The sequence below is a fragment of the Atractosteus spatula genome, chromosome 6 (assembly GCF_055471065.1).
Source record: "Atractosteus spatula isolate fAtrSpa1 chromosome 6, fAtrSpa1.hap1, whole genome shotgun sequence".
NCBI lineage: Eukaryota > Metazoa > Chordata > Actinopteri > Semionotiformes > Lepisosteidae > Atractosteus > Atractosteus spatula.
Genome location: NC_142711.1, coordinates 54,456,076 through 54,469,704, shown reverse-complemented (window position 1 = coordinate 54,469,704; position 13,629 = coordinate 54,456,076). Strand labels below are relative to the sequence as shown.

Below are 13,629 nucleotides of genomic sequence, written 5' to 3'. Positions count from 1 at the left end.
GAGCACCCAGGGGTACTGGGTATGCAGGAGCCAGGCTCCCGCATCTGATAATGGACAACAGTTTCCCAAGAAAGCTTGGGAATACAGTTTCCCAAGAAAGCTTGGGAATGAGGAATCACATGCACCACAGGCAAGGGGCTCACAATTGAGCCCCTTTACTGCGCGATGGAAACTCCCGTCTCCCTTGTGGGTTCTCAGGAGGAGTTGGTTTGGGGTGTGTACTGTACGTGGAGGCCCTGACTGAAGACAAGGACATTTGATATAAAGAGACACTTTGCCACTGGCTCTCATGCAGTGAATGCAGTCCATTGGTCTTCTGTATGGAACACTGCTACTGAGCTTGAAGTGGCCCTTCGGATGAATTTTTTCAACAGCTTTAAATACATTAATCAAATCCTCTCCCAGTCTCCTTTGCCCAAAACCAGACAACTAACATGACTTTGTAAGACATTCCTAGGAGACTGGGTATTGTTCTAGTCACCTTTCCTTGAAATCTTTCCAGGGTTAAATATCTGGAAACAGAAATGTTTTATTAAAGTGTTCTGTGGATGTGACACAAGAGGCCTGGGTAAACACCACCAGTGATTACCAGTTAGGGTTAGTGATTTGCAGTTAGGGATTAAATTAAGGTAGAGCCTATTCTGAAGGAAGTGAAAGCTTGACTTGGAGGTTTTTATTCTACACAGCTAGATGAAATTACTGCCTGGCATGAAGATTGAATATAGCGTTAAAAAAAGAGAAGAGAACTGTTGGTGTAGTGGTTGTCCATGCTTAATTCATATAAATTCATTGCGACCTCAACCATATTTGCTCCAAGTTGGTTCATATGTAACAAATTTAAATTGTGAAAGGTTCTTATAAAAAGTGTTATCAATGTTGTTGAATTTCCTATTATACTATTTTCTACTATTTGTAATTATAGGGAGAAACTAAATTTATATAATTCATAGCCATTTCTGAGCTTGTTCATTTGAGAGCTGTCGTGACGCACGCGTGTTCGACTCACAGATCTACCATTCTGGTAACGCAGCATTTCTTGGTTTCCAAGACCTGATCAGATTAGGACTACATTTTTCAAATGATACAACTCATTCATCCCTATTCCAACGGCTCTGTCCAATTCAGGGTTGCAGGGGGAGCCAGAGCCCATCCCGCCAAGAAACAGGAGCAAGGCTGGATACACCCTGGACACACACACACACCAATTTTCCCAGAAGCCAATTAACCTACCAGTATGAACGCTACCAGTATGGGAAACCAGAGCACCAGGAGGAAATCCACGTGAACACAGGGAGAACATCCAAACTCCCCGGCAAGAAACACTCCAGGTGCAGAACTGAACCCAGGGCCCCAGCAATGCTTAACTACTGCACCATCAAGCCGCCCGTCTTTGATCCTTGTGCTCTTTCATTCAATTGGTGTGCCAGCAACTGTCCATCACCATGGATGAATGCCAAATGGCTGTAAGCATGCAGACATGGCAACCTGCACCTGTAGATCTAATTAAAGCTAAGAAAGGATGGATGGAAGGTGAAATACCCCAAGATCACAGTCATATTCATTAGCTCCTTTCTTTCTAGCCTCCTGATTTGGATTTGCCAATTGTTCCTTACCTTGCCGCACCCTTACAACCAATACGGCAGTATGGGACAGAGGCCGAGAGGGTGCTCTGCTCCTACTTTGTAATGCTGCTTGGTATTTAGTACCGGACCTGCAAACTCCACAGTGGCTGAAGGGGAATCACTGCAGAAGTGATGACTCACTCCTCACTGAATCTACTTCAAGCTCACAGATGCACAGCAGGGTCCAGGGTTGCAAGTGTAGGGAAATCTAGCCAACTCAAGCCCATCTGGCACTGGCTCTGATCAGCCAGATGCGTACTGCCAGGTGAGCCCATTCACATTCTGCTAGCACAACAGCACAGGCGTACACAGATGACACCTGGAAAGGTCAAATTAGTCCCTCTTCTGGGTGAACCGTTCAGCTGTCCCACGAGTTAATTTTTAAACATTTTTAGCCTCAGCTCAAATACAGTTAGCCTACTAAATAAAAGCTTGTCATACAACATGATTTGCTTACCGAACTACAGTAAACGTCCATGTACCTGTCAATATACAGTAGGTAGAAAGGGACCAGGCGATGTTCGTCATCCATGATAGAAAGCAATTCATAAAAAAAGAGAATTGTACACTGAGACATGAGAAAAGATTCAGTAGCATGGTTTATTTTTTCAATCAGCAAAATAAAAAAAAAATCTACAATATGTATTACCATTAGTGTCATTTTCATGCCTTTAATGTGCATTTTCACGAATAAAACTTCCCCCTCCTTTGCAACTGTATGAACAATATATGCCACAAAAGTTACAAAAAAAATGAAAAACTGCAATCATACAAACAACAAGATTTTACATTTCATACACAGAAAAATATACCTTTCTCTGGCACTTAGTTTCCTCAATATTGACTTTATTATTTACAATACAATACATACACAAAGTTCTTTTCCATTGCATGCTCCTAGGAAACTGGAGAACATAAATGTTGTGGGCGTTTTGATAGGCTTTTTGCATTGTTTTTAATAGTCATATTCAACATATTTAATGCATAGGGTGTGACAGTTGCTGTCTACAACCCATATTATTTTGAAAATCAAAAATCGCTATTAAAAGGAAAATAAATAAAGCTTTCAACACTATCTTTACAGCATAGTTCAAAACATTCACAAAGATACCGAAATTAACTTTGATTCTTAAAAAAAACCACCTTAGATTTCAACTGAACTACAAATTTGTTTTTGTTCACAAGTTAGTGATGAGCAATTGCTTTGTTTTGGTTTTTAAAGACTTTCACATTCAATTTAGCATCATTTTAACATTCTCTTCAATAGCAGCCAGTGATGGGTGACACCTGTCACATAATGGGGCAAAAACATAAGGCACTAATGACACAAAAATGCAACAAACCTGCCTCACATCACAGGGATAACGTTGCAGGGAATCAAAATAAACTAACTTTAGTTCTTCCATTAGTTAACTAAAAGCCATTTAGCTCAAGCGCTGCAGTGAATGACCCAACACAAGCACGAGAGCTGTGACAAATACACCAGAAAGCATGCTAGAGAGACTGAAAATGTTTCATCATAAATAAAACCTGGTGATTGTTCTTAAGTCGGCCAACGTGAAAAAAAAATCAGAAAGGAGGGTCAATTTCTTCCCAAGTATTTGGAATACGAACAATGAAATCCAGAGGTCAAGTTTCAAGTTTACATTAGCAAGGTTACGAACATTAGAATTCCCTTTTACAATGACAAGGGGCTGTTCTGCCCTAAAAACCACCCCCATGGCGGCACAATCCCATCAACACCTTCGCAGGTCGCCCATCACTTCCTCCGTCCCCACACTTCTCAGGACATCCCCATAGAACAGAACCCCAGGCCCAGCAGTACTCGTCTCTTCATTAGGCCACAGCCAGGACTAAATAACGACAGCATTCAAGTTCTCGAAAAAGCAGCTTCGAAACAATACAGCAGTCATTCCGTCTCGCTCTCCTTACTTTTGGCACCTGCGTTGGAAACAAAGCAACACGTTATTCTCCTTTTTTTTTGGGCCGTAGTAAAACTGAGATGTCTCAGCGGCTCAGAGAGCCTTTACCTTAATTTGTAGCAGTTGTGCTGACATTTGATTGAAAAGGTACACGACAGGTAAAAAAAACAACTTTCTGCTGATTAACTTTGCCATCGATAGCAGATCTGCAGTGAGAGTTACAGGCTAATAGTGTTGGAAGCGCTGCTTGAAGCCACACAAACTGTACATCCGTGACTCATGCTTTGGGTTTGCAGCAGACTGGGAATCGGTCCCATTCCTCTTGCTGACTTTGGACACGCACGTCCCTGTTCACGGGTCTCTGATGCCACTAACCCCAGCTCACAGCTCAGCCTGAGAGTGGTCAGTGGGGCACAAGTCAAGGGCACCCACATCCTCAATGTCAGCTTTCTTGTGAGAAGAAAATGCGATGCTACACGAGCAAATACAAATGTGTATTTGTCCTGCTATCATTTCATCACCGCTTATGTCCATAAAGCAGGTAGCTTTGACATTTTAAGAAAGGTAGCTTTCTTCATTTTAACTCCAGCACTGGGCAGTACTTGTGAAAAGGAGCTTTTCCTTAACAATAAAAGAGGCTGTGCTCATTTGCTACTTTCTGTCTTTCATGGCAGTCGATAAGTCTTGCAGTTTATCTTTTCAGATTCAAAATCAACAGTAGCACAAAGGGCAGTTTTCTCTTGCTTCTCTCTGTGCTTACTGTTTTCTATTGTCTGTAAATGCTAAATACTTCTTTACTCTTTGTGTGTTTATGTCATACCTTAGTAATAACTACAAGAGGACGTTAAGCCATTTTAGTGGAACTTTATGATTCTCATACTGTATAATGTATTTCCAGCTATATAGCAGTACAATTTTTGTGGTGGAGGACAAAAATAAATCTCCTTATATGTATATTACAATGTATTAAAACACAGAATGAAGATTAGGTTCTGGACAGTTGCTTTAGTCATTCACAGTTAATTTCTCTTGCACACAAGCACAAACAGCATGCTTCCTGCAACTGAGATACAAGGGGGTGATCTACTACACAGTATAACAAATGAACTGGTAGTGAATAACTCCAAAAGGGCAGCAGTGCACAAAGAACTGAGAGAAAGGAAGAGCAGGGCTCAGCACTAACAGACTGCATCAAGATCCACGTCCACATAATACCTCCACAGCTGCTGGAGGAGTGCCTAATGTAGAGGCTTCAAAGCCTCATTCTGCAACTGATGGAAAAGGAGGACAACATTTGTGTCTTTGTACATTACTGAATGTGGAGCCAAGAGACCTCAGAAGAGCTGCTGGATCTCTGTGAAACTGAGAGCAGCATATCCTAACAAGCAGTTTCGACACATTCATGTAAAAAAATGTGCAAGGTTGTGCTCTCATGGTCCTATTCGAATTCCATCCTGAAAAGAAACTGATATTTCCTCACACCAGCATATCCTGCTACGACTACGTTTTTTTTCCCCCCCTCTCCCTTTTATGAGAATGTTTTAGTGGCAAACCATTCCTGTGAAAAACAAGTCAATCACGGCACAGCGCTCCGGCCAGCCCGGCGTCGTGCTCTCAGTCACCAGCAGTGCAGCAAGCTCACCAGGTCCAACGTGCTGCGCTGCACCCTACCTGAGGGCTTGTGGGAAGGGGTGAGAGGTCAGTTTCCAGGGAGTTAGGAATGTTGTGCGTCTATACCTGCTGGTGTGAGCACCAGGGCCTGCAAAATGTCCGACAGGGAGACGATGCCCACAATACTGGCATTCTCGTCAACCACCACTAACCGATGGACCTACAGAGAGAACAGAGTAAAACAGGCATCAGAACGTCAAGGAAATTATTTAACAACACGAGCTGCACTTCTCCCAGTCTGAATCACCCTTTACAATTTATCAAGTTACAGTATGTCAGGTTAGCAAATGAAGATATTTGATGACCTTAACCACAACCAGAGAGGAAATATCACAGTAAGGCTGTCCCATGTATATACTGTACAAAGTAACTGATATTTCCTCACACAGTAAACTGCACAATATTTAGCATTTTAAAAGTCACTCATTTTGTTCTACAAGGGTAAACGCCTACAAAAGGACATATGAGCATCTATTCTCTTTAATATAGGTACAGAATAGTGTTTATTACATTAGCTATTGTGTAGAAATATTTGTTACATCTCCAGCAGCTTATTTAATGACCTAGGGTCCAGGTCACCCTCCCCTGGTGCTGCAGTCAATCCGCAAGAAAAAAAACGAACTGAATAAAGGAAAGCAGGCGTGACGTTTTCGTGCGCAGTAGTTTGTAAGGTGAACTTACCTCAGCTTTGACTATCCTGTCCACTATGGTTTCCAGTGTTTCTAACCGGTTGCATTTCATAACGCCTTCAAAATACTGCGAACGGTGCCGCAGGGCTTGGGTCACGGTGATATCTAGGTTGTTATAGGTCTTTTCAGCAGCAAGGTTCTACAGTAGTTGAATGAAAGCAAAAAAAAAAAGCAAGAAAACAGCATTAGTCTTGGTCATCAGGCTTTAGTCGTTAGTCTTGGTCATTAGGCTTAAGTCGTTAGTCTTGGGCTTATATATAAAACTCAAAGTAACTTGAATAATGAGCTGATCCTCTCATGTTATCCTAGGTCCACACACATTTCTGTTTTGGTGTAGACTTTAGGACATTATTCAAAGAGTAACTCAAAACTGGAAAGACTGTTCTTTGTAAAAGACTTCATCAGGCTCTCATTTTCTAAGGGGCTGAGGGCTAGAATGTAAGGAAATGCTTTGTTTTCGTTTTGTCTGCTTATGTGGGTTTCAGCACAAACGTATCTTTTCGAAAAGAAAATATGAAAAGAAACGACAGAATTTGTTCTAGTCCGTGGTGCTTTTGAATGATGTGCTTTCTGAGGAGCATTGCTGTATGTGGGAAAACACACAGTATATCCCGTATCGCTACATTACAGAAGAAACCAAAAAGAGGAAAACCAATGAAAAGCACTTACTATGACATCAAATTTGGAATAAATATCTACAACCTTTCCTGAAACAGATAAAAAAAAAAGAACATAAGGATTTTAATATCTATTCAATGTGAATGGAAGTGCTAAAACAATCACATTGATCTTATATATACAGTACATATTAAAAGAATACTTTTTTTTTCAAATCATATTTCACATGTTTAGAAGTTTCGTACTATTCATTTTCTGGGAGATTTCTTGTTCCATTTTATTGTTTTTTGTCATATTTAACATAGAAACTGTTCTCTTATACAGGCCTGAAGTGAGCCTTGATGGGCCTATTCACACTGCATATCTTCTCACCTTCTGGTTCATTAGTCAAGCAAAAATTGCTTGGAAAGTCTTGGTAAAATGACACAAACAAAAAGGACTAGTAATTCCATAGTGCACTAGCTGAAACGTCAGGCAAAAAGAAGGAATCACTGAACAATACGACAGATGTCTCGGCCTCCTGCTTTGTTTGTGTAACCTGCCTTACTTGGGAAAACAATGTTAATGCAGACATGTTGGCTTATTTAGAAATCTAAAGATAAAGAAAAACATTAGCTACAGAGTGCAGCTACAGCAAGAGTCACACTGACAGCTCTCAAGGGCCACTTTTCAGAGCACGGCAGAAATGTCTGAGAGTCATCTAATGCGTCTCAGTAGTGCTACTGTACGTGACGTACATTTCAGGATTACTGCACAGTCATAAATTATTCAAAGCTGAGCTCTGGCTCTTTCAAGACATAAAATCAAACTGGAGAGAACCAAGACTTAAACATGTTTTTTTGTTTGTGGATTAAAAGACCTTCTAGTCTAGTTGTTTTGGGTTCAAGAAGGCCAGCTGGTTTTAATTAAAAAACTGAACTTGCTGAACTTTGAAACTGGCCAGTAAGAACTGGGTGCACTGCCAGTATTTCAGTAGATTTCACTAATTCTATGTGTGTTGTGTGTGTTAGGACTACACAAAGGTCATGAAGGGAGCACTTCCCTAATTAAACATTATTCACCCAAAAATATTTGTAACACTGATGCCACAGTATTGTGAATAACAGTTTACACTTTCTTACAGTTTTTCATGCATCGATGCCACATTCATCAACTATTGGCTTAACATTTAAGCAGCAAAGTGCCTCCTAGTTTCAATTGTCATGTATATAATTAAGTTAGATAATTAAATAAATAGGAACGTCTTTGACTAAAGAAAGACAAAGGAGATGAACCTAGAAAAAAATGCACTAGGTGCTGCCTGATAGCACATTATAGACAACTCTAAAGGGCTGGTTATTACATCGTTTCCATTGCATGTTTACTGTCAGAAACCCAGATTTAACAATCCGTTAGAACTGGAATCGCACGTACCAGATTCATCCACTACAGGTAACGCAGACACTCTCCTCTCGACAAATATATTCAGTGCTTTAATGATTGGAGTGTCTGGGTGAATGAAGGCAATGTTGTTGTAGGTTCCAATCCCCAGCTCTTCAAGGGTCTGCTTCATGAAGGCTGGCTTTGGCATTTCAGAGACCTGGGCAAACAACAAGGTAGAGGAAAAAACAATGTCTAGTGATAAAAAGTGGAACAGAACTCTATGCAATATGCAGCAGCCATCTGAAAATATGAACCAGTGTACAGTACCTCCTGCCCGTTAAAATAGGATACAATATGGGCTAGCTGTCGTGCAAGTTCAAATGACCAGAAATGGTTTTCTTTTCATTTTCATATTGATGTGCACATTTAGGTTTTGGAAGCACATAGAAATCACAGAAATGTAATGACAGTATATGACTTGTTGCCTTGTTAGAGTGGAAAGAATCTCAAAGAGCTTCACCTTCAGGATGTGACTACTTCGGTCACCACCCACCTGGTGATGGGCGGCAGTCATTCCGCACCAGAAGCCTCACTAGACAGGGGATGAGGCGCAGACAGAAGTGAGAAACTACCTCACAAAATAAATTATGGGGGAACTTAAGGCAGGTGAGAGAGTGGAATTCAGCCATGACATTGGGGTTAACACCCATTACTTGTAACAATGGTGTCACAGAACCTTTAATGACCAATTCAAGGACCTTGGTTAAAACATTTCATCCAAAGGACAAAACATCTTACAGCACAACGTCCCGTCACTATTCTGGGGGGCTGGTATGGAAATTCTGGCCCAGAGGAAAGAGTGATGATCAATTGTCCACCAACATCTCTTACAACAACAGCAACATGTTTTTTGGGGGAAGTCTCCTGTCCCAGAACCGACCAGAACCTTGATGAGCTTCCAATCCATTCAGATCAGGCAGCAAGGTGATAATGTTGCTACCAATGATGTAATTGCCTCTGAATCCATTCATTACTAATACCGAAAGCCTCCTCTTGTATTTTTTAAAGTTCTACTGCTTTTTGTAACATTCAACTTTGTGCACTAGGCAGGCTGTTCTCGACAATATGGAGCAGAAACTCCATACGAGACAAGACAAACTGCTCTACCACTTGAATTCCATTTGAATTCCTGGTAGGGGAAAAAGGAAGCAATTTGGAGTGGAAAGGCGACAGGCTGGCTGGTGTGGAGTCAGCAGAGCAGTGTCTGGGACCCTTGTGTCCTGTGTCCAAGCAGATACTGGCTCCCCTCCCAGTCCCTGTGGCAGTCTTTGAGTAGAGCACACTGGACGTCCAATTACAGGCAATGGATCACGCTATTTTAACTACATTACACAAAACTAACTGCTTAAATGGCAAAAGACTTATAGCTGGATTAATATACAGCTGCTCTAAATCAATACTTCAAATTAATTTTTGTAGTCTACAGCAATCCCCTTGATTTTAAACACCCCACTTCTCTAATGCTACTAAATGTTATATAATAATGAAATGATGCATTCTCTATGGATTATAAAAAGTTAGATTTTACTACGTGTCCCATCAATATAATGGGTATTGTATAAGGTGGATAAGGTTTTGCCAAGTGTTGTTCACAGCACTAAAAATCCATAAGGGATAAGTGCAGCAGAAGCATCACTGGGGTGCTCTGCCACAGAGTTAAACGACGCTATCAAAAGATGACAGAACAAGCTGCAGTTTCACAACAACATCATTCTAACTCAGAGGTGTCAAACGCTATTCCAGGAGGGCTGCAATTGTCTATCAATTGCTAATTTTCTTTAAAAAGTGGTTTTTAGATGGTTTTTCCTTTTCTTTTCAGAAAAAGGATGCTGTTCTAGACGTGGTTTATAAAGAACTTCTTTGAAAGTATACTTTGTGTAGGAAAGTATTAAATTAATCCAGTTAATTGGGCTACTGTATTTATTCTAATTGCTAAGAACTCAGCAGAAGGAAAAGCTGAAATAGACCCCAGCTACCGATGTCGTACTACACCTCTAACGTGTATGTACAATGTAATGTTAGTATAAATGCTGTCAAACTCCTTCTTAAAAAAATATGCATGCCTAAAAAAAATATTGTACTTTCACCACTAAAAAAGCAAAGAAAATCTGGGCAACTGTCTAATATTAAACTAATTGCTAATAAGTGACATCCTGTAAAACCACTTTATATATATAAAGATTTATTTTTTGTAAGTCAATGTGTTATGATGATCAGTACAACAGCAAATGTTACTCCGATAAGAAAATAAAGAACAAAAGAAAATGCAAGGCATTGTAGCAAGAATCCTAGTTTATGAAGGTGTCTCTGCTGCAAATGCTTCTAAGAGTCTAATGAGCACAGCAGCTCCATGGATGGCAAAGTGCTCCACAATATTTGTACCAGATAACAATAACGTCTTAATGACTTCATTAGGTTGTACTGGCAAGCACCGTAGTGATGCTTATCTGGCGGCGACTGCGATTGCAGTGGCCTCAGCAGCTTGTTAATCCTGTGCTGGGGAGGGCTTGTACAGATAACTAGCAGGGAAGGGGGGAGTGGATGGAGAAAGTGGAGAGCACGGAGATAGATTACACAAATCCGCTTTCAGTGTCCTCAGACAGCTCAGCCTGTCAAACCCCACTCTCCCTCTTTAATGGAGAGGCCGTTAACTCCTCCTTGACGCTGGCTTCCGTGGTAACAAACACCCACGGAAAAGGTAGTAAAAGCGCAATCAGATGGAGAACACAGGTCTCGGCTGAGGAGAGGGTGAGAAGAACCCTACAGCACGTCCACATTTCCAGAGTACTTCAGTCACTCAACAAATAAGAGGGGAATTCACACAAGATTGACTACACGCAGTTACGTTTGCCTTGGAATATAACATAATAAAGCACTTAAAACCCCAGTGCTCCACCCTGAACCCTGGCGTGTCTGCATCACAGGCAGGAAATGTGATAAGGTTTCCAACTTCAGAGTTCCAAAAAGGTCTGCCCTATTTTTTTATTCAATTACAGCTCTTCTCCACACAGAGGCAGTACAGAGAACAAGTCTGAAAATCACACTTACCAATGTGTCAGGTTAGCAAATGAGGGGAATGGAATTCTGACTGAAATGCTTAAGAACAGACGATGCCCAGCAAAATGGCAGCCGGAGAGATGCCCTGTCAAACAGTAAAAGCCCCAGTCCACTGAATGGTTCACTTGGGGGAGGGCAAAAGGACACACACTGGAATCTAACAATACTCCTGATACTACGAAGACTAACCGTGCATGTGTGAAGTTATACAACTGCTACAATATCTAAGGAAGGGTATTCTTTCCTTTCTCATCTAGTTTTTTTTTCTGAAATAATACAAATCAACTGAAAGGAGTTCCTAGATGACAGTACAGCATCCACGGACGTCTCAAGGGAAACATAAAACAGCTTTCTGAATTCCTGCCAGCTGATTGCACAGCATTCACAATAAACAAGGTTTATTAGGTGCACTGGCAATAAAATAAAGATAGGGGAGAAGAGTATGAGACCACCATACTAATTTTTCAGACTACCTATCATTTTAAAAATGTACTGTAGGACTAAAAAAATCATTTTTTTAAACTGAACTCTTTCTTAAACATTTCTTAATTAGCAGTTCTTCCAATATAGGACTACCACAAAGGAGCTGATGTAAGCTCAATCTCTTATCTTTTCTTCTGCTTCAGGAAAAAAATCTCATTTATCTCTTTTCTATCACTAAATTTGCTATATAGTGTGACAGTGTACTGCTGCATGCAAATTCAAGCATAAGGCAGGCACAAGTGTGCACTGCTCTCGCAAAGGAGTTTCCAATCCTAACAATGGCAAGCAGCAGAAGAAGCGGTCATTCCTCATTTACCTTGACGGGTGATTAAAAGCTGGTCCAATTACCTCTCACAAACTGCAGCAGGAAGTGCAAAGAAACTGAGGTTTGCAAAGTGTTGCCAATTTTGATAAACATGTAAAATAGATGTAGATGGAGAGTAATTTTACTAAACTGATTATGAAATACATTTAATAATAATTAATAATAATTGCTTACACTTATGTAGCACTTTTCTGGACACTCCACTCAAAAGCGCTTTACAGGTAAAGGGGACTCCCCTCCACCACCACCAATGTGCAGCATCCACCATTTAAGCAATACTACATACTGTATAATGCTGGCATGCAGTCAGGTTTATTTCAAGAAATTCAAGTCTCTTACACTCTTGGTGCATCGGAGTTGGTCACATACTGTACACCTGCAAAGGAACTACGTGCCAATGTGCCATGTGAACATTCACAGCTGCATCGACAGATACACACGCAACACTTCGATTTCTCTTCTCTGTGCACAAATAAGGATTAAAATTTGTCACTTACAAAAAGTTGCAAGAACTTGAGGATCCTCTTGTGAGTAAGGATATAAAGTGCATTCCCGCTGACGGGGTCGATAACGGGTAACCGATGGATTTTGTTTTTGATCAGTGAATATACCGCATCAAATAGGCTGCAAATGAGGGGGAAAAAATCAGTTCAAGAAACAAAGTAAACAGAATTTTTACTGTACTTCGTGATCTCTACACAGACATTTTTGGTTCCAGTTAAGAGATGCTTTAGTGTTTGGCTATAACAATTATTTTCTTCACCAACACTATCTGGACTGGAGGGGGAGACCTGCTCAAGGTCCAGCTGTAAAACCAGCCTTTTCCTTTCCCATCTAATATCAGAATTAATGAAGCCCATGCACGGTACACAATAATTACTGCCTGCATTAGGATTAATGTTTCATTAATGACCTAGAAAAGGTAACTGCATGATTTAGAAGAGTCCAGTCCACGAGGTCACCCTGGGATCAATATCTTTTTCATCCTTCAGCACTTTCAAACAGGGATTGAAGCAAATATGACTTCATTCAAGATTGGGGGGACTCAAACCTGTACTTCCACAAAACAGAAGACTGCAGCGATTCTTTACACCTGGGGTTTATTTTCTTTAAAAAATCGAAGCCGTATTCATTTGAAAACGGGTTCCTCATATTAACTGAGACAAGGAAAACAAGAGATGTTTTACCTTTTGCTAACCTTAGATGACAAAGTCCTTAAAGAACTCGGGCAATATGAAAGCTTGACTTCAACGAAAAATAAAATGGCAAGTTCCTTGCATAAAATATTCTCTCGGGAGGAGAAATTTATAAATGACTTTGGAGAGACAGAATGTCTGGAGAGACCTAAATATAAGGCAAAAAACTGCTAAAACCACAATCTATCACGTTCTGATACATTACAAAGGATCAGAGACAGAAAACTGAAGCAAAGATTTAAAAATGTCCCTTGCCTGGCAGAAAAACATTTGGAAGACTGTACAATATACCAAGTGAAATGTTTATTATATAACTTGAAAAGGTACCCCAACAAAATAATACCATGACAAAACGTGAAATAATGAAGAAAAATACAGATCTTTTAGCATAGTTTATTGGTGAATATATCTGGAAATAATTTTTAAAACTACAAATTTGAGAAGATATTAATCATTAAAAATGAAAAATCACTTAGCAATTATTATTAATGTAAATATGCACACAACACTTATTTTCTCAAATTTACAACCATTGGAAACTTATTTTCATGTCTTTTCTGCAATGCTTTTGTCAAGGTACTGTTTCTTGTGAAATAGTAAAACTTTTCATTACAGAAACCATCT

At 40.2% G+C, this 13,629-nt stretch overlaps 1 protein-coding gene across 6 annotated transcripts in view; it reads right to left on the bottom strand.

Annotated features, from left to right (window-relative positions):
• Positions 1 to 2,203: 2,203 nt before the first annotated feature.
• The window catches only part of LOC148833055 (5'-AMP-activated protein kinase subunit gamma-2-like), a 124,578-nt gene continuing 113,152 nt past the window's right edge, over positions 2,204 to 13,629 (bottom strand). For 4 of the 6 annotated variants that reach the window (XM_088919594.1, XM_088919597.1, XM_088919598.1 and 1 more), the window contains 6 exons: positions 12,307 to 12,433; positions 7,936 to 8,101; positions 6,574 to 6,611; positions 5,897 to 6,043; positions 5,282 to 5,375; positions 2,204 to 3,563 (listed from right to left, as the gene is read on the bottom strand). In XM_088919594.1, coding sequence (XP_088775720.1) covers positions 3,532 to 3,563; positions 5,282 to 5,375; positions 5,897 to 6,043; positions 6,574 to 6,611; positions 7,936 to 8,101; positions 12,307 to 12,433 — 604 coding nt within the window. In that variant the 3' untranslated portion in view covers positions 2,204 to 3,531. Of the gene's footprint in view, positions 3,564 to 5,215; positions 5,376 to 5,896; positions 6,044 to 6,573; positions 6,612 to 7,935; positions 8,102 to 12,306; positions 12,434 to 13,629 lie in introns of all 6 variants that reach the window. The other 2 variants (XM_088919595.1, XM_088919599.1) reach the window with 1 other exon arrangement.